At 33.0% G+C, this 22531-nt stretch overlaps 1 protein-coding gene across 1 annotated transcript in view; it reads right to left on the reverse strand.

The window, feature by feature from the left end:
- Positions 1 to 22531, reverse strand: part of LOC118189377 (circadian locomoter output cycles protein kaput-like) — a 184696-nt gene that overhangs the window by 18395 nt on the left and 143770 nt on the right. Inside the window, exons 12-14 of the mRNA XM_035359969.2 lie at positions 21926 to 22073; positions 6477 to 6658; positions 2719 to 3026 (exon numbers count right to left, since the gene is read on the reverse strand). Of these exons, the coding sequence (XP_035215860.1) occupies positions 2719 to 3026; positions 6477 to 6658; positions 21926 to 22073 (638 nt within the window). The remainder of the gene's footprint in view (positions 1 to 2718; positions 3027 to 6476; positions 6659 to 21925; positions 22074 to 22531) is intronic.

Raw genomic sequence — 22531 nt, forward strand, 5'->3', positions numbered from 1 at the left:
TAAATTACAGGCTTATATTGCTGCATTTCATTTAATTTCTCGAATATCATTACATATAGATTTCTTGTTCAATTAATTTAGTTCTCACCTTGTGGTATAGGAAAAATGCATAAAACCTCAAAATAAAACATTAAAACTCAGTTAAAACAACTAAACAATTTTACAATTAAAATTAGAGTTTTTATGCAAAAACAAGCAATTCGGCCAGCAGGAAACAATGCAGATTTTCCATGCACAAAACTGAAAGTTTACACTGGTGTGCAAAAATTAAGGACGAGACGGTTTTTTCAATATAACTTTGCACAAAAGCTTTCCAAATCAACACATTTAATACCGTAAGATCCCCAATACGTAAGGAGATGAGTAATGTAAGCAACACTTACTAAAAGAGAAATCAGAGGGATAAAAAGAAGCTCTATTGAAAAAGTAGCATGGAGCGCAATGCGACTGAAGGCCGAAACATCCCTGTGATGGGTGTCCAGCAAGAAACATCCAGGCTTTAATACGGGATATGATCTCCCCTGACTGCTAGGCAAGTTTCACAGCGTCTGCCCAAACTGAGAATGAGGGTGTCAATGAGTTGTTGAGGCATTACTGCCCATTCGTCTTGCAGCGCCAATCGAAACTCCAGAATCGTTACAGGTGGTAAGGTACGAGCTGCCAAGCGTCTGCCTAGAAAATCCCATACATGCTCGATGGGATTGAGATCCAGAGATCGTGCCGGCCAATCCATACGTTCAATATCCTCACTCTCTAAGAGCTGTTCCGCAGCTACTGTGCAATGACATGGTGCATTGTCGTTCATGAAAAGGAACTGCGGACCCATAGCGCCTCTAAAAAGACGCACACATGGAAGAAGAATCTCGTTACAATAACGAGTCCCGTTGACTGAACCTGCGTCGAAGATGTGAAGGTCTGTACGACTACCAAGCATGATGCCTCCCCAAATGAGAACACCACCACCTCCATACCTCTCCCTTTCAATGATGTTCGAGGGATGATTGCGGCTTCCCCGCTCTCTCCAGATGAGTATGCGATGAGAATCGCTACTCAGACTGAATCTGCTCTCACCTGTAAAGAGAACTCGTCCCCATTCATTGTCTCTCCAATTCCGGTATTCCAGGCACCACAGAGAACGCCTTCTCCGATGGGCAGGCGTTAGAGGTACACACCTTACAGGGCGTCGTGCAAACAGACCACCACCGTGCAGTCTTCTGGCCACGGTAAAACGCGATATCTGTCGTCCAGTCGCCTGTGTCGTGCGTCTAGCGGTTTCTCCCGCTGTCTGCCGCCTGTTTCTTCTGGCCTGTAAGGCAATATACCGGTCATCTGCGGGTGTGGTTCCTCGTGGACGACCACTACTAAACCCCCGGATAGCTGTTCCTGTAGTTTGAAATTGTCTCCAAAGTCGTGAAACGATGCTGTGAGCAATTCCGAACTCTGCAGCCACACTTGTCACACTGCGGCCTTCCTCCAACTTCCCAATGATTCGACCTCGGGTAAAAGCATCCAGATGTCGTCTAACAGATTGATTATTCGCCATATCTCACTGAAGCAGCAACTCGGTGTGATTTTAACTGCTATACGGCGTGCAATCTCTTTGCCAGAAATACTGATCTTACACCGACAACATGCTTTATACTACTCAGGCACTCCCCCATAATGTCTACCTGCATATCTGCGCATATGCTACCGTACATCACCTTACTTAATCTCCTGATTAATCTTTCTGTCCGCTCTGCCTCTTCGTTCAGCTGATATGCTAATTTTTCGACTTCGTCCTTAATTTTTGCACACCAGTGTATATTTGGTCCCACTTGGCAAAAAAAGCATTCAAGGTGCAGAAACAGACTTAATTCACTATTCTGCTATGTTTCAAATGTAAACAGATAAGATGGCTATGGTAAACACAAATTAGGCTTAGCTGCACTTAAACAACTTTTAAATTGTTGATAATTCTACAAGTATTGTGTGCAGATTAACTAAAGGCACCAATTAACTAGAAGATAAGAATAATGTAATTCAATCATTTTTAAAGCAAAAAATGCACGATTTACCAACATATACGAATAAAAAAAACTAAGCTAGCCGAGGCAAGTAACAGAGTGGGTATATATATATATATATAATTATATACTTTTGGTGTGGCCAACTGCAACCGAAAACCAAAAAGACCGCAACCAAAAAGAGAGGTGCACAACAACATGTTACAGCAGTTATAGATACAAAATTTCATTGTTCTGAGGCTACTCATTTTTGAGGTATGCAATACACATATATATGTACGTATCTTGCAGACATTATGAAAAAATCTCTTCGGAATCCATTTTAAATCAATCAACACAATCCATTTTAAATCAATCTTGTAATCCATTTGAGGGAAAAAACAAAAAAAAAAAAAAAAAAAGAGTCCTTTATTCTGTCCTTACATACAGATGTCAAGCAAAATCATCATTAAATTTCATTCGACAGCGGTCAAAATGGATTATTTTCGACCATTTTGACTGCTATTCGAACTACAATACCTGAAATGTTTCGTGATTACAATGCTTCCTTTACTTCGTACAAGGAAGCAAAAAGAACAGATCAAGACTGATTGCTTATTTGATGAAACAGAATTTTTTTCATAAATGTTAAAACAATGTAGAAAGGTATCAAGACTTTTTTGACTCTACTAGTAATTACTACTAGGTAAAATAAACTATCAAGGTAACAAACCTGTGCACTAGATGTATTATTTACTGCAGTAACAGTAGGAGGCACACTTAATGCACTGGCAGTAGAAACGTGATTTTCGGGGGGCCCCGGAGCCGGCATGACAGCAGGAGCTGTGGAGGAAATGGCACCCATGTCGTTGGCCGTCATAGAGGCTGGCTGGATTGTCGATAAACTAGGCTGCATGTCTAGGTAACCTTCAGATATTGTCGGATTGCTGAGAGATGGTGCCCTGGTTTTGGGAGAAGGGATTTCTTTTCCACCATGGGCTGCATACAATACTGAGTTGATGAGCACATTGGATGATGATGCTGTTGGTTATTTTTAAAAAAAAGTGAGTGAGAGAGAAAAACATTTAGTACTATGGTGATTTTAAATAAAAAAACTAAATCATATTAATGTTTTATTAAGGAAATTACTATAGTAAGAAACAAAATGCTTATTAAAAAGCGTGAACAGTTCTAAAAGGCAATTTAATTTCATTGAAGTAATTTAGATGCCTAATTACTTGTTTATTTTTTTTCTTCCTTTAGAAAAGTACTGTAGTGCTATTAGGAATTAAATAATCTTCCTTTTAAAAGCTCAGTTACTTAGCTCTGCCAAACATAATTACTTGTTAGCTGTCAGTGCTTTTCTTCCATTAGAGCAATAAAAATTAAGTCACATGAGTTAAATATAATTACCTCGCAAAATAAGTGCAAAATGAATCACGAAAAAGGAAGTTTACACACAGATTCCTTCAATAAATTCTTAATAGATCATGAATTTCAGCTAGACATTTCAGTTAAGTTTTTAGAAACTGTGGACATCTTCCTATTACAAAAGATTTAATTTAAAATACTTATGCAGGTCTATGTGGTAAATTAGATAATACTGAAGTTCTTCATATTACTCTGGAATATACTCCACTTCAACGCACATGGGAAAATGACCATCAATGTGCTTTTTCAACTACTGATCTTAAGAAACTTTTCCGGGAAGATCAAAGATTTTCTAGCATATTTCAGCAGTTCATGCATGTGACATCTTAACAAAGTGTGTAACACACTGTGTATAATTTTTCTTTCTCTTAAAGTGTGTAACACACTGTGTATAATTTTTCTTTCTCTTTTCCCCTCTGATTTCTTTTATTAATATTCACATATTTTGCTACTTATTTTAGTATAAGCCTTTAAATGCTGGATCACTTGGTGTTAGGTATTTATGTTTAAAGTGTTTCCTTTTCCTCACTAGATGGTGTCACAGGCTCCACCAATGAGAAAATTTTAACTTTTTTTTTTTTTTTTTTAAATTATAATAGACAGTTTAGTTCCGAATCCAAGTCAGGATGGAATAATTGATTCTTACAGCCACGAGTGAAAAAGAGAGGCTACATAAGAAATAGTATTTAAAATTTTTTTTTCCCTTTTGAATGTTTTATGTGAATATAATGCGATGTCAAGAAATTTGTGTTTTCTGTGAAGAAGATTCTTCTTTCCTGCTGAGACATCATGGATACATTCAAGGACACATCAGAAAAGGTAAATGAATTTTGTTCTTGTTTTGAAATCAAATAAATAAGTAGAAATTGCATATGTCAGTGGATGCTGACAACTTCGATCAACAGTCGTTGATTAATTACGCAATACTTGGGCTTCTGATTTCATGGCACAGCCACAAAACCTCCAATCAAATTTTGGTGGATACACTTTACACTCCTAAAGTTCCATTAACCTCGGATTAAAAAATCTATTATCTGAAGAAAAGTATCATGGTGATTATGTTGGAAAATTAGAAATAATTAATAAAGTATCTCAAATACATCTAAAATTCGTTTTACGTATTTTTCTTTTAATGCTCTATCTCTTTCCTTTTTGTAAAATTTAATTTAACATGAACTTTGATCCCATGATTGGCATCCACACACAAATGATGGGACAATGTGGGGATTAGCCAAATGAAGGAATGAGTATCAGAATACATATTGCTATGAAATGTACAGGTGCAGTGAGACAGCTCCCCCTCAAAGCAGTTTTAGGGTTGCCATAAAATAACGAGGAAGGCAGGGTTGCCCCATTTGGCGACAAAACTGGCAATATGCCAAAGACGGATGGAGAACCTTTTGAAACGAATTCTTACCGGTTTAGCCCAGAATGTTCTTGAACACAAGCCAAAAGCTATATAAACCCTGCTGGTTCACAGTCAGTCAGTGTGCTTCATCGAGAGGGCGAGAGTGTGTGCCTCGTCTAGCGAGCTGATAGTCGGTCATTAAGCGAGTGTCTCGAAGTCTACCGCCGAGTGCATCAAGATATTCTTTTAGTGCATTGTCGAGTTTTGTCTTAGACTGTGCTGAATCGAGAGCTATTCTCTTGTGTATCGTCGAGTGCATCTCGTGGAGAGTCGGAAGACTACTGGAGTTCCGAGAACGACCAAGTAGAGTTGGGTACTCAGGTGCTTTGCAGTGAAGCTGTCTCCACGGTTATTGCCTGACAGTGTGAAGGCTGTGTCGCTGAATGTGTCAGCGTGTTTATAACAGTTCGACGACTGTAAAAAGTGATTTTGGAGCTGTTCTGATTAATATTGGTAAATAAAGTGTGTTTCGATACTTCATCAAGTGTCGTCATTATTCATTGCCAAATCTACGAACCCTGTGCAAACATGAAGGCAGAAAATAACGCAACAACTGGTGTCAGAAGTGGGGTTTGTGAGTGAATGCTAGTGACTCGCCTGCAGAGGAAATTAAGACTTTGATGGACATTTTAGCCGAGATAAAAGCCGGAAAAGTAACTGCTTAAGCTATTTCCCCTTTCTGTCCAAAAAACAGTAAATTATATCATTTCAAAATTAATCTACGTCATATGATTCTTGCATAACAGTAATTATGCTGGCACTTACACAAGGGCTTCTGACAATGATGACTTAAATTTGGGAGCTAGAATTTATTATTAGCCAATAGAGATTAAATGTAAATTAAAATCAAATCATTTTGAACCAAACTTTCACTTTACATATGATGCATTCCTGCTTTTGCTTGATATCCTGCCAACATGTTCCCACTTACCTATTTGAAATCAATGGTATTGTCATAACAATGTAAAAAAGCAAAAATATAATGAAAACCAGGTGCACAGATTGCACTCATACTGCTTGTCAAGAAATACGTTTATCAGTCTCGATGACTGCCATCTTTAATGCATCAACCTCCATAACGCTGTAAATTGTATTCTCGGATTTGCTGTGGCATCTACTTCTAATTTACTACATTTTTATATTGCATTTGTGCATCCATTTTACACTATGATGATAAAACAATTGATGAAAGAAAAGTAAGTGGCAGCAGGATAGCAAACAATAGGAACGCCATATGCATAACATGAAAGCTTGGCTTAGAATGATTTGGTTTCACATTTAATTTCCATTGGCTAATTCTCAGTTTCAGACTCCCAAATTTAAATTATTATTAGCTGAAGCCTTTAAGTAAGTGCCTGCATCGCTAATGTTACCTAACAATTGTGTGAGACGGATTAGTTTTAAATGACCCAGTTTAGAGGGATTTATTATCAGCACTTACTATTTCAAATACACAGAAGGGAAACAGTTAAAATTAAAAGGCTGTTGCAAATTAAAGTTAGAATTTTTATTCACAAATTTTTTCCCTTGCATATATTTAAATCAGCTTTTTGAATTCATGAATAAGTCATGAATTGCTTTAATCATCTTATAGTAATTTAGGGACAATGTGTTAATTACCAGATCAGAGAAATCAAAATGCGGAAACTTACCTTTACCCGAGCACTGTTCGGAATGTTCTGAAGAAAAGCTGCCAAGAGAACTGACAGAAGGCGAGGGAGATAAACAGGCACTTTGACTGGGTGGAGTATTCGTTTGTGAGAGATTAGAACTGCTGAACCGTCTGGAAAGCCTTTTGGGTGCATCTTGATTACCTTTCAACACTTTCTCAGTGCTACACAAAAATTAAGAATAACTCTGGGATGAAACTCTTTTATATATATCAATACTTTGTTTTATGACATTATAGTTCTACTCGACATGAGTGACATTTCTTGGGCTTAAATTTCTTTCTAAAAGGGATAATTTCTGCATGTTGTGTACTATCTGAAAGGATTTATTGGAAAAAAGTTTGTAGTTTCCATGGGTATTTCTCATTTACCTGATTTTCCCTGAATTTCCAGGTGAGTAAAAACTCTCTTAACAAAGAGGTTAAAATGCATAGGGATGTCCTCCATACAATCAAAATAAAGCCTAAATGAGCAGAAGCACACCTTTAAAGCTGTTGTTTAGAAAGTTTTACCATAAATCAACAGTTTCTTAGCCAATGATGCAGAAGCCATACACAGTTACCATATCACTGAAAAATACTATATGTGCAATTTTCATTGTTATGAATATTTGAATAAATTCTAGCAGTAGATTCAGCACAATCACATGGCTGTAATGGGCGGCAAAATTTTTAGAGTTTACAAAAGCACAGAGCAGCAAAAATTATAGAATTTTAGGAGAGGCACTATGTGACAAAGATTTTAAAATTTATGGAGGTACTGGGCAGTGGGATTGCATACTCGCAGAGTTTGCATGGGTGGTAAAGTGCCTAGCGCCAGCCCTGAATAGCATTAAATGTATTGTGAAAAAAGCTTCTTAATTTCTTACTATATTTTAACTGCAAAAATATATAAAATACTCTAATTTTTCCTATTGGGAAATTTATTTAGGAAAAAATGTACTTAAAGAGTAATAACATAAAATTGTTGTCAATAAAATACAAAATTTGAAGTACAGGGTGATGTAAAAAGTCTGTTAACATTTGAAAATTCAATAATTCACTGAATAATATAGGTATAGAGGTAAAAACTGACACATACTTGACATATAATGGGGTTTCACCAAAAGCCCCTCCCCCCTCCAAAAAAAGAGCTTAAAATGACCAACAGATGGCACTTTATTATAGTAACAAAAGCAATAATTAGCATAGTCATTGATTTTTAGAAAAGACTATGTTCTTTAAAATAAATGTTCAACATGTCGGCAATCATTCATCAACAATACTTGTAGTCGAGGGAATGCTGTGAAAAGCACTGTACAGCATATGTGTAGGTATGGTGTCAAATTGCTGTCAGAGGTTGTCTTTTAGCATCCCTAATGAGGTCGAACATTGTGATAGACTTGCAATTTCAAGTAACCCCTCGATCAACAATCACATGGATTGAGATCTGGGGACCTGAGAGGCCAAGCATGACAGATGTGACAATCCAGCACGCGAGTTATAGGTGGAGCGCCATCCATAAAAGTCATATCATAGAACAGGTATCAATCAGACTAGGTGCGAGGTGCACTGATGCGATTCTGTATCAGTGCACCTCGCACCCATCACACTGACAGTTTTAATAGTAGAACCTTGCATTTCCTTGAAGAAAAAGGGTCCGATCATGATTCATGCAATAAATCCCCATCACATCTTTATCAACACCTACAGGCAAGGATAGGAAAGCGACAAAGTCAAAGGAATTCCCTTTCTCACTACAGCTCACTTCATACATTATTCTGATGTGGTGTCATTGACATTTTGCTGTGCAATGCCATATGTTATGCCATATGCCATATGGCACTCAATAAAGCCTTCTTTTTGCATTTCCCCCCCTTTTCATAAAACTCTACATCAACTTTTACCTCTCTACCTACATTATTTTGTGAATTATTGAATTTTAAAATGTTAATGGACTTCTGGGTCACCCTGTATAATTTGATGGCACCTTTAAGTATTTAAGTAGATTATTTTCTGCCTCCTTAAAAACTAAACTTTTTGTTTTGTTAGTTTTCTTAATATTCTGTTTACATAGATCAATTATGAGCATCCCATTTGTTGTTATTACTATGAAATGAAATCTGGGGACTTCATGTATGTAAAACAGAGAAAATATTCAGATTCCTTGTTGAAGGTTCTTCACATATAAATTTTATTCCATTTATTTATACAATTTTTAAAAATTTCTTATTTTTTTTTTTTTTACCTTGAGAATTAAGTACCTTCTTTGGCTTCTTGCAATTTCACTTAGAAATTCTGCAAACACACAAAAACAAGCAGATATTTTAGCTTCACTGCATTATCATACGAGAAATGGTACTTTTTCCCTTTTCACTTACCCAGTTTCCTTGTAGATAGAGATAGACACAACTGCTTCTTTATGGAATCAGATCAGTTATGTTGGCTCACTGAACTGAATTAATTTTTTTAAGATTCACCACTCACTAACAATAACTAATAAAAACATCAGGAGCGAGAAAAGAATCAAGAGTGGTTAGCAAGGCTGGAGTGAACAGAGGAAAGAATCAAATCGACAATAAGATCAGAAGAATTGATCTAATTCAACATACACACCTGATTTCTTTCAATTGTATTTCACAACAACTTCAAGATTCATAAAAACTTCCCTTTAAATAAAACTAACACTAAAATTCTAAACTAAAAAGTATTGGAAATTATAAAAAATTTAATTCACTTTAACATAAGAGAATAAACATTCCTGGCATGCTTCCAACTAGAGCTTTCTGTGAACTGTAAAACAGACAATACTCTGTTTTCTGGAACCAACTGTTCATTCACTCAATAAAGTGAATCTTTTCTTTAAATCAATTCTGAAGCAGACTGTCCAACTCTATTTGTACAGCAATAGCACAGATGACACATTAATACTTTCCAATTTCTTTGTTATTAAATAAGAGAAAAGCTTTGAAATAGAGGTGTGATACTTTTATAGGATCAGATCATAGTCATTCACTCACATTAAGAACCACTGCTCACTAACAATAACCTTGATGAATGAGATTGGGAACAGGGTGTGAATCAAGAGCAATGTGTGCTAGGATCGAGTGGAGAGCCCCCACAAAAAATCAAATGAGCAGTGGAAGTGGAAGAATCAATCTAATACAACCATTAATTTACCGATTTCTTTCAACTTTAGTTCTGACACTTTTTTAAATAATTTTCTGGATTAAAAAAAAAAAAAAAAAAAAAAAAAGTCGGAAAATGATGTACATAAAACTCACTTTAAACATGGGAGAAGGAACATTTCTTTTTTCCCTAAAATGAAAACTGAACTTTCCTGGCACACTTCCAACAAGAGCTCTCAGATCACTAAAAGAGGTTCTGCTCCATTTTGACAAATCACATTCACCCACTCAATAAAGTAAATCGGTTATTTGTATCAGTTTGTGAATAAAGAGCCCATTCCTGCTTTGAAATAGTTCATGACTAAGCTTGAGGATTGGCAGACTAGCATTTTAAGAACAAATTACAGAAACATTCCTTTTTTAGCTTAAAATGAAGACTGTCCTGACACACTTCCAACAAGAGCTCTCAGATCACTAAATGAAGTACTGCTCAATTTTGGCAAATCACACTCACTCAATAAAGTAAATCAGTTATTTGTATCAGTTTATAAATGAATAAACCATTTCTACTTTGAAATAGCGCATGCCTAAGCTTAAGGATTGACAGGCTAGAATTTAAAAAACAAATTATAAAAAACACTCCTTTTTTTTTCTTATAATGAAAACTGAACTTTTCTGGCACACTTTCAACATGAGCTCTCAGATCACTAAAAGAGGTACTGCTCCATTTTGGTAAATCACATTCACTCACTCAATAAAGTAAATCAGTTCTTCATATGAATGTGTGAATAATTTCTACTTTGATATAGTGCATGCCTAAGCTTAAGGATTGTTAGATTAGCATTTTAAAACCAAATTACAAAAATATGTTCCCTTTCTTTACAGTCAGGTCTACTTTTTTCATGCATTAAAATCGTTTTCACAAAAATAGCTTGTGCTTTATTTTTAATTTTGTTCTCAAATTATTTTTTTATCAACCATACATTTAGATCCATAAGTATATCCAAAGTTTTTAACTTTTAATTCCCTAAAATTCCATTTTATATGTTTGCAATAATGCAATATCACAATCAAAATTCGGAATCCATTTTCCAACTTTTGTCTCAATTTACGCAAACCGATCTTCAGACATAGTTGGAATTCTCTCTTAATTTACTTCCAATTATTAAAGCTGTAGTGAACATTTTTATTTCGAATTATTTCTGGGCTTATGTCCATCAGTTAACAGTGAGAGATCAAAAGTTGCCAACTTAAAACCTCTACCAAGAACATAAACAATACAAAAAGCAGTTTAAGATGTCAAATAGCACCATAGCATTCTATGTATAATCAGCATCATTAAAGAAAGCACCCCATCTAAAAAGAAAGTGGTCCATATTTGATCACTAAAGTGAATAAAATTTATTTATTAACCATAAAACCCAAGCTAACTGCAATCTTTTACAACAAACATTCAGTAATGTCTGCCAAGAAACTAAAAACTGCTTTTCTCCCAAAGAATCTAATTGTTCAAATACACGACCCATAATTACATTCACAATTTTCAAAATCTGAACAATGGACTCAGAGTTTCAAAGGTCCTGAATTATTATACACTTGCTTCTTGGTTTAGATGATTATATTTAAGGATTTAATTAATAGATTCCTCATCCATAAGCAACACAAAATCATTTTGTGCATTTATCTAACATATAAGTATTGAGGGTTTATTAGCCTTAAAAACCACAGAAATACATCTATCATAATGTACACTGCTAAAAAAAAATCTGATGTGTACACCACATGACTTCCTTGTATTGGAATATTAAATTATACACATTTTTTCTTGCATTTCATTTAAACTTATTGGATTGAATTAAACTTCGCCGACAGCGCATAAACCACAATAGAATAAATTCATTCTTTAAAATTCACTCTAGCATTTGTTTACCGTAGCGACACTTTGGCGCTAGATTCACTTAACAGTATTAATAATTATATAACAGTTAACTTATATAATAATTTTATAATGGAAACTAAGTTAACTGTTATATAATCCAATAATTATATAACAGTTAACTTATATATTTCGTTCATATTATAATTCATAATGCACAAAATTTATATCATTTAAAGAATAGAATTATCTAATCGTTGCCACATGTTCTATTCAAATACTATAATAAAGCTAGAATGATGTATAAAAGAAATTAAGCAAACAAAACAAAAAAGAAACAGTTTTTCACAGACGATTGAGTATTTCTCATTTAATTAATTCAGTTCTCACTTCGCGAGAAGGCAAAAATATATAAGAACTCAAAATATCTATATTAAAAATTACGAAGTAAATCTTAAACGCTTATTTCCTCGAAAAAATTCCAGAACGGATTAAGCATGATTTAAATAATAAATGAAGGCGTTATCTTTGTTGTTGCGAAGCTAAGTTTCTCTAGATTGGCAACAAATCCACTAGTCTCCTGTTTCAAATGTAAACATCAGTGGCCGCCATTAAAAAAGGCTTAGCGGCAATTAAACAACTTTAAAATTGCTGATAATTCTAAAAATATTTCACACAGATTTACTAAAGGCATAAAATCCTTAACCGGAAGATAAAAACAACATAATTCAATCATTTTTAAAGCAAAAAATGTACAATTTAGCAACATATAAGAGTAAAGAAACTAAGATCACTGAGCCAGGTAACAGAGTGGATTATATATAAATATATTTATATACGTTTGGTGCGGCCGATTGCAACCAAAATACGAGGTGCACATCTACATGTTATAGCGGTCCTATATACAAAATTTCACCGTTCTGAGGCTACTCGTTTTTGAGTTATGCGAGATAAGTACATACGTACATACAGATGCTATGAAAAATTCTCTTCAGAATTACTTTTAAAGCAGTTTTATAATTTTTTAAAAGGAAAAGAGTATTTTATTCTGTCCTTACGTACAGATATCACGCAAAAACATCGTTAAATTGCATTCGATAGCGGTCAAAATGGATATTTTCGTTGAAATATGCTGCCTAAAACTTTTCACGATTACAATACTTCCTTTTTACTTCATACAAGGAAGTAAAATGGGGGGGGGGCAGTTCTATATCTCCCATTCTACTGGGCCGATTGACGAAATTCAAAGTGCGTTCTTCATGTCTCGAAAGCACAACTTAGGATATATATTAGATTTATATATAGCTCTACTCTAACATAGTTATTTTGACACAAAATCAGACTTTTTCTGAAATAACATATCAATTTTTACCATATTTCGTTTCTATGACTCATATTATGCTTAAATATCAAATTTTGTAAAATTTGGTGTGAAATTTACGGAGAAATTACACAGTTTATATTGCGGCTTTTTATTCAGTTTGCGCCAAAATTAGTTCACTTGGCGAACTTCTTAATAAGTGGCAACCTATTTTCATTTCCATTTTTACATAGAGCATGAGAGGAAAAAAAGACCCAATTGTTCCTTCTTTCAAATAATATTCTTTATATTATTTTTTAATTATAATTGTTATTAATTTTAAGTAATTTTTTTTTTTCTTTTTTGAGTTTCAATTTAATTGTTTAAGTTGCATGGTTTCTCTCAAATAACTGTTTTAAAAATTTCTATTTACTCATTCGAACTGCGTAGTTTAAATCAAAGGTGCATCGTTTATTATTTTTTTTTCAAATAGTTTTCTTTATGCTATATTTTTAGTCATGGTTACTATTTTAGGTAATTTTTAAATTTTTAGATTTTTATTTTAATTAATAGTATTGCACTGTCTCTTCAGATAATTATTTTAAAATTTTCTATTTATTCATTCAAACTGAGCATTTTAAATATATTTATGAATATAAATTTTTCAGAAATTGATTTTATTTATTTTAATTGCATTTCTTTTGGAAGAATACTTTGTAACCCACAACAACAGTTTGAACAGTTTGAAAACTGCATATATTAAAAGAGAAATTACAGTAAAGCACAGTTAACACGCCTTTTAATGTTCCGTTCAGAAAAGATATATATAAATAAGAGAGATGTATAACCGATATTTTAATTTAGGATGACTTGCATAAACTTTAAACAGTTTTATCATTGTGCCCTTTGCTTTACACAATTTTATCCTACATTTCGTTTCTTAAAATGTTATTCATATTTTAGTCAAATATTTTATTTTTGAAATCACAAGAATCAAATATCATACGATTAAAAAGTTTTAAATTAAAAAAAAAATACAAATACTATATTTTACGCAAAAATTTATTTTTCTTCTCTTTTTTTTCAGGCATTCTGCTTCATTTTTGCTCTTTTTCTTTAGGCATTCTGCAAGTATATTAAAAAGCATCCAACTTTTCGAAACATCTTGGTATTTCTGACAATCATTTTAAATAAAGTTATTGCCTTCTATTTCATAAATGCCCAAAAAGGAACGAGCGGTAAAATCGCTGAACACTGGTAGTTCACTCTGGGGTTCGAATCCCGGTAAACGGTATGGTTGCATGGGCGTTTTCGTGGATTTTTTCATGTGTAACGTGTACGCCAGCTGGTTTCCCTTAGAAAGTTCTTCATGAAAGCATCCTTCCTTTTAGGCAGATAGCCCTGCTTTGCCGTAACTTAATCCAATTCAATCCATTTCATCAGTATTTAGTCAGAGCTTTTAATCAGTCTTTAGAGGTTAAGCATTTTGAAGGTATGAGATGAAAAGAAAGACTGGTTTCATCAAGAGGTTTTGGTTTATTGAATTATAACAAAGCACACTAGGGCTATCTGCCTACGGGGAGGGATGCCTTCGTGGACGACTTTCTAAGGAAAATTGGCTAGTATACATTTTACACATCGGGAAAACCATGAAAACGCCCATACAGCCAGCCAGTTTGCGGAATTCAAACCTCAAATTGAACTACCAGTGTTCAGCGACTTTACCGCTCAGCCACTGTTTCATCAGGAGAAAAAAACAAGGTCTTTAGGACACATCCACATACATCACTGGATATGTTGCTGAATCTTCATATAATTCGACTGAGAAATCATGGGATTCTCCATTTATGATAAGATATGGTGTTTTATAATGTAATTAAAATTTTTACAACCATATACAGTCAAAAGTCGTTAATCCAGACTCGTTGGGACTTCGGCGATTCCGGATTATCGATTTTTCCGGATTATAGATCATCAGTTTAAATCTGGTAAGATGGCATGCAGAAATTATAAAATTAAAAATATGAAACCGTAATTTATGAAATAAAGAACAATTATGATCTAAAGGGTATCAAAATTTACAAAAAAAAAAAAAAAAAAAAAAAAAAAGCTTAATATTTATTTGTTTACTTTATTAAACATTTCTTTCAATGTAAGTTGTTTAAGTTGCTTCATCTTTTATGTGATAATACATTCTCTTTAATTCTATAAACAGACATAATTTCTTGTTCAGTTACAAAGTTCCGCTGTTCAAGTCCTATAATTGCTGTGTCTACAGACTAATTTGTCAATTGAAATTTTTTCGTTTTCAATAACCTCTGTTACTTTCTTCGCTATTGGAAGTGAATTATAATGATGAGGAATTTGATTTAAATCATATCAAAGACGGATTACATCGAGATGAAATACTACATTTAGTAAGGAATTATAAGCCAAATAAAATAAAAACATCTGCCCTGAAGATAAGGAAAGTGCTGACAGATCAACTTCCAATTCATTGTGCTCCGCGGCGTTAAAGATAAACAAAGTTTAGATAAACAAAGGATATGCCTTTATCCATTTTTTTGCAGCAATTCCACTTTTTGTTTAATGAAATTTGAAATATACTTTCGTTTTGTAGATATATTGCATATTAATAAATATATATCAGAAACTCTATTTGACATAATTGAAAGTTCAAGCTTACTTTCATAAAACTGCTCTAACAGTCTACAAAAATAATAAGCCGGATCCAATTCGAAGATTAAGGAACAACGCAATCTGCAACATTAACTGAAATAGATAATTAGATAATTTTAGCTTAGCTTATACCGTCCGTTATACATTAAACGTGCACTCGTAAACGTATTTTGCGCATGTGCACAAGCGTATTCGCAGCTGTAAAGGTCTTGCGCGAATGCGTCAACGCGGCGCATGTGCCGAAATTTTGTAGCTTTGAGGTCTGGATTATAGATCATTCCGGATTATGGGTGTCCGAATTAACGACTTTTGACTGTAGTCTAAAACCAGTCACTCTTCACTTTAATCTACAATGATATCATTTTGGCTCTTCTGTTAACACAAGCTCAATTGATGGTATTTGCTGGTGTACACGTCCAAGTGTTTTCTCTTTGAACACTTAAATTCTTTAAAGTATCCTGAAAGTATATTCAAAAGCGTACACCTTTTTGAAACATCTTGCTATGTTAGACAGCCAAATTTCCCTGCAAAGTTTTGCTTACTTTTCTTCCTAATTTTCTTCTTTCCTTCTACAGTTATTTTCAGTGTTCATACAAGAAAATTAAGATCTTTCGATTGCTAGACTTCCATAAATTTTGAATTCTTGTAATTTTTTTAAAAATATCAATTACACGAATTGCGTTTCAGCTGAAGACAGCTTTTCATTTTCTAGTCATTTTAACTATAAATAAAGTTTAAAGCGAAGTCCAAAGGATAAATATTTTAATTAAAAGATTTTTTGCTAAATGACAAAGAAACAAAACAGTCCAGCAGCGTTTATTCTGTACCACCTAGTGACCTGATTCCTATATCGGCTGAAACAATCTAAATCATATTAAAGATCATGTTTTTTTTGGCACTAGAGAACAATTAGCTTCTTAAAACATTCCTTCTAAGAGGATTAATATAAAAATTTATATATATATTTTTAAAGCTGGGACTTGAACCAAACTGTCAAACTTTTAAAGCTTAATTTACATGGTGGTTATAATCAAAGTTCCACTTTGAAATGGTCATAAAAGAAAAACTACCGGACCAAATTGTTATCGAACTTGGGAATCGTATAAAGGAGAATTGGGAATTTATTTTCCACGGGGAAAAACGTTCAAAAACTCACCACCAGAGAAAAAAACGGCGCTGTATGCAATATTGTTAAATAAAATAAGACATGAAAACATCGGTTTAAAATGTGTTTAATCGTTTCCGAAACATGTTACAAAGCATGTTCAATGTAGTGTCCAGCATCTTCCGAAAGAAAGTTAAATCATGTTACTGCATTCTCAACAGCAGCTCTTAGCATATCAGGAGGAATGTTACGGGCATGTCGGTGTATCACATTTTTCATTTATGCCAAATTGTTTAGATTATCACCATAAACAGTGCTTTTGAGATAACCCCATAGCCAAAAGTCACAGGGGTTGAGGTCTGGTAAGAAGAGGGGAAGTGTCGGCCTATAAGACGTTCATTCGTGAAATGTTGCCTAAGTAACTGTGAGACACATGCGAGGTGGGGCCCAGAACTGCATAAAAATCATAGTATCTAAAATACCATGTTACTGCAGTTCATGTATCACGAAACATTTTAACATTGACTCTAAGCTAGCTGCAATCACAGTGGTCCAGCTGTCGACTGCTCTTCGGAGAAAAATGGTTCAGTTATGAACCAAACGGTGTGGAATGACTGCTATGCAATTGAATGCAGTAGGATAATGCAATGGTACTAGGTAGATAACATGAGGGATTTCTTTGGTTCAGATCGATTAAAAGCGTTTTGAATCAGTATCTTCATGTTTTAGGGTCAAATTCAGGCTTAAAAAATTACAAATTAGCGACCTGTAAGAAAACGATTTCCAGATTGTGCGCACTTTTGTGATTGATTTGCGATTTCACATTTTCTAATCGCTAATTCATGGGTTTCACGGACGAATTTCTTCCTTACATAGATGGCGCACTCGACTTTTATCGACTTTAATGCCTTTAAATGGTAATTTGCTTACTTCAAAGTTTCTTAAGGGTATATAACATATTAAACCCATGTAACAAAAGGTTAAGTTAGAGTCCAACCCATATTTTGTTTAACAATATTGCATACAGCGCCATTTCCCCCTGGTGGTGAGGTTTCGAACTTTCTTTTTTTCACGGAAAATAAGCTCCCATGACCTCCTTTACACGATTACCAAGTTTGATAACATTTGATCCAGTAGTTTTCCTTTTATGATCATTTCAAAGTGGAACTTTAATTATAACCACCCTGTATATTATTAAATTTTAATCTGAAGTTATGCGTTATATGCATACCATTCGTACGATTTTCGCTTTTATGGAAAAAAAAAAAAAAAAAAAGAATCGAAGCGAATATACTTAAAATAATGGATAAAAACCGAAAAAATTTCCTCTCCCTCCGAAAATTAAATATTGAAACTTTAACCTTGAATTTATTGGATTATCAAAATATTCAATTTGACTTATCTTTAAGTCCTAGTTCCGACAACAATTCCGTCAAAAATTCCGAATTACTGAAGCTGAAGTAAAAGGTTTGGTATATACTCACTCTATGTTAATAAAGTAATCAGAATGTAATAAAAATAGATTATAGAATTTATGCTGATGCAATTTTTTGTCTGAATGCACAACATGTAATGGAAGAGAAGGCTTGTAGAGATCTGTTTTCGACATGCCTCTGAAACTAGATGTCATACTCCTTTCCTTTGAGAGGCAACTTTAGTTTTTTGGTAAAGAAAAAAAAAATCACAAGAAGACAAATTTGAAGAACATGCAGGACAATAGAGTACACATACTTATTTTTGGAACACAAGCAGTTCTCCGATTGGTTATTGAATAATGAAAAGATGCATTGTCATGCAATACAGAACATTTGGAATACGTTTTCTGACTGCATAACATAAGATTAAAAGTCAGCGATTAATTCACAGCTATTTACAAGTCAACTATTCGGGCAATTGCAGAATCGTTTTGATCCTGAGCTTGTAAGACAAACCTAATATCACTGGATTTAAACATTTCTTTAATCTTTCGACAACATTCCTTCTTTATTCCAAGAATATTAAGTTAGTACAATTATTGCAAAAGAAATTGAATATTCATTCGCACTATGGCTTGGTAGTTTACTAACGAGTTCACAAAACTTAAATTCTGCTTTTTGCGTCTAAGAATACAACAATATTTTAAATATTTACAAATAAAATATTAAATTGGAGATTTAATTGGAGCCTCACCAGTTGCCTAGCATTTGAAGATTGTTAAATACTAATTGTTTGTTGCGAAGTCTAACCCAGGCTGCATGGTTGGTTTTCATAGTTTTCTAGGTTCTCTTTACAAAGGTTCTCTATGAAAGCATCTTAACCAAATAGCTCCCATGTTCTTTCTATCTTGAAATAACCAACTAACCTAGTTTGACCACAATTTCCAAGTGAAGTTACTAGCAAAACCCAAATACTCATTAAAAATCATGTAGCTTGCCAATCGGGAGTAACATGAAAGATACGGCGCCAATAATTGAATTGCTGTTACGGTATGCTGTTTCTAAACTTAGATGGTCATTCCTTAAATATAATTGATTTGTAACTTCTACTAGAGCTGACGGTAAGAACTGAAATGGAAATAAATAATATCTTTATTAATAACCATAATAGTTACTTATTATATTACTGATGATTAGACTTCAGTTCTTGACAGTTACATTCTAAATTAGAATTTTAAGGATATACAGTCAAAAGTCGTTAATCCAGACTCGTTGGGACTTCGGCGATTCCGGATTATAGATCATCAGTTTAAATCTGGTAAGATGGCATGCAGAAATTATAAAATTAAAAATATGAAACCGTAATTTATGAAATAAAGAACAATTATGATCTAAGGGTATCAATTTTACAAAAAAAGCTTAATATTTATTTGTTTACTTTATTAAACATTTCTTTCTATGTAAGTTGTTTAAGTTGCTTCGTCTTTTACTTGATAATACATTCTCTTTAATTCTATAAACAGACATAATTTCTTGTTCAGTTACAAAGTTCCGCTGTTCAAGTCATATAATTGCTGTGTCTACCGACTAATTTGTCAATCGAAATTTTTTCCTTTTCAAAAACCTCTGTCACTTTCTTCGCTATCGGAAGCGAATTATAATGACGAGGAATTTGATTTAAATCATATCAAAGACGGAGTACATCGAGATGAAATACTACATTTAGTGAGGAATTATAAGCCAAATAAAATAAAAACATCTGTCCTGAAGATAAGGATTGTGCTGACAGAAAAACTTCCAATTCATTGCACGCTACGGTGTTAAAGATAAACAAAGTTTAGATAAACAAATGTTAAAGTTTAGATAAACAAAGGATATGCCTTTATCCATTTTTTGCAGCAATTCCACTTTTTGTTTAATGGACTTTTAAACATACTTTCGCTTTGTAGATCCTTTACATATTAGTAAATATATATCGGAAATTCTATTTGACATAATCGAAAGTTCAAGCTTACTTTTATAAAATTGCTCTAACAGTCTGCAAAAAATAATAAGCCGAATCCAATTCGAAGATTAAGGAACAATGCAATCTGCAACATTAACTGAATTAGATAATTTTAGCATAGCTTATACCGTCCGTTATACATTAAACGCGCATTCGTAAACGTATTTTGCGCATGCGCATACGCATATTCGCAGCCGTAAAAGGTCTTACGCATCAACGCATCTGTGCATGCGTCAACGCGACACATGCGCAGAAAGTTTGTAGCTTTGAGGTCCAGATTATAGATCATTCCAGATTATGGGTGTCCGAATTAACGACTTTTAACTGTAATAAAAATACATTTTAGGATAAAAAATGAGTTGATTTTTTATGTTTAAAAACTTCTTAAATTCATTTAATAAACATTGTACCCTCGTTGTTAATTGAATCCAGAATGTTGGGTGTCGTTTATATAATTATTCTTACTTGTCCACAGAATGTGATGACTTATCCAGCCATTAAGTAGCTGCAGATCATTTCTACATAACCAGTGAACTTCTATTAATTCGGTCTCTAGAGGGTTGTATGTTTATATCATAGTTTTATAAAAATGATTATTCTACATCTTATGTTTCTATAAAAATATACTGTACTTTAAAAATATGGATGATAGTATTAGCCGCTCTTTGCGCCACTTCATAAGCAACAGCTTGTTTAGAAATAAATTATGCAGTTAATGTCATAAAATATTTTCATAAAATTCAAATAAACATCAAACGAAAGTTCTCAGCTTTAGACAATTCGATTTAAACAAAGTTAAAGTAAATTAGCAGATGATAAAACGCCGAAGATAAAAATTTACTCTTACAAATATTTTTTTTTTTTTTAAAAAGGGAAGAAAGAGAAAAATTTAAAAAATAGTTAAAAATTTGAATAATATCATCTATAATTAAAAAAATAGCTTTTCATATAATATTAATAAATATTTATTATGCATCATTGAGGGAAAAAAATTTGTATAATTAATTCTCTGTAAAATTTTATTTAAAATTTAAGGTTAAAAATAGCTATGGCAATTCACTGTAACAAAAATCCATAAACCACATTTGGCATTATTATCGCTCAAAAAAAAAAAAAAAAAAAAAAAAAAAGATGCCAAATTTCAAAATGCGAAAATATGTAAATTTGTGTATATCTTAGAAAATTTTGAATAAAAAAGTCTAATTTTTTGCAAATATGCTTAGAAATACACATAATTTAAGATGATGGTAAAAATTTTATAGGTTATAATTCAAAATTTTTTTGAAGAATTTATAAAAATTATTCAAAAATAGAAATTTAAAAAATAAACCACAAAAAAATGGGTAAATTTTATTTGGAATGAACCTAAATTTTGAAATGTGAAAAAAAAATCAAAAAAGTTTAATAAAAAAAGAGATATTAATAATTATTTGCCAAATTCAATTAACACTGAGGAGCTAAAATTTTGAGAGCTAATGTTTTAAAAACTACTCGTGCGATTTTTACAAAACTTGACATTCTGGCATAATTTGAGTAGTAGAATCGAAATATGGAATAAAATTGCTATGTTATTTCAGAAAAGTCCAATTTTGTGTCAAAATACCTATGTTAGAATAGTGCTATATATAAATCTAATATATATCCTAAGTCACGCTTTCAAGACATGAAAAACACAGTTTGAATTTTGTCAATAGGCCCAGTAGAACCGTAGATATAGCACTGTCCCCCCTTTTTTTTTGAGCAGTGCACATAACAAACACAGACCTCATTTATTTTACATAGTACGACAACAATGACTTAAATCTGGAGTTTTTCTAGCTATACTAAATTCAATTATGACATCCACCCCTAAATTCTTTTAGCTATTTCTTGACAGTTTATTAGTATAATTAAACTGTATATGAATTCTAACTAGTTTGCAAATTCAAAATGTTCTATGCCTTACCTAACTACAGTGTGTGTGCAAACGATAAATTCTGGTTTTGAATTCCACTGATGGTAAGAAATATAATAACGTGTTTGAAGCCATATCCACTGCTGACCTTTAGTCAGGAAGCGATAAAAACAGGACGTTCCTTCTCCAGTCTGCATTACTGAAAATACGAAAATAATAACTTCAGAAAAGTTGATCACCATCTGTTACGACTATGGAAGTATTAAAACAGATGCAATTTCTAATGATAACTTACAGATCATAACTTACGAGTGCATTTTCATTTTGATTAGATTTTTTAATTGATAAATTACACTGTTACCTATGCTGATAATAATAAGTTGAAATAGCTGAAATAAATCCATTAACTAAACAAGTGCTAAAAGCTACAATAAATTTGGTAAGAAAAATTATGGACCAGGGAAAAAAATGTTCTCATAATCTTTACAGATCAGCTAGAACTTGATGCATCAGTGTTTAAAAGAAAACATGAAGCATAGGGAAAATGATAATAATAATAATAAAAACTGAAAACAACAAAATAATAATCAGAATTCAAAAAATAAAACAAATTATTATATGTATCATAATATCTCTTCAGGTAGTTGGTGCAACAAG

The sequence above is a fragment of the Stegodyphus dumicola genome, chromosome 1 (genome assembly GCF_044657685.1).
Source record: "Stegodyphus dumicola isolate Sdum_Otavi_A_Nest chromosome 1, ASM4465768v1".
Classification (NCBI taxonomy): domain Eukaryota; kingdom Metazoa; phylum Arthropoda; class Arachnida; order Araneae; family Eresidae; genus Stegodyphus; species Stegodyphus dumicola.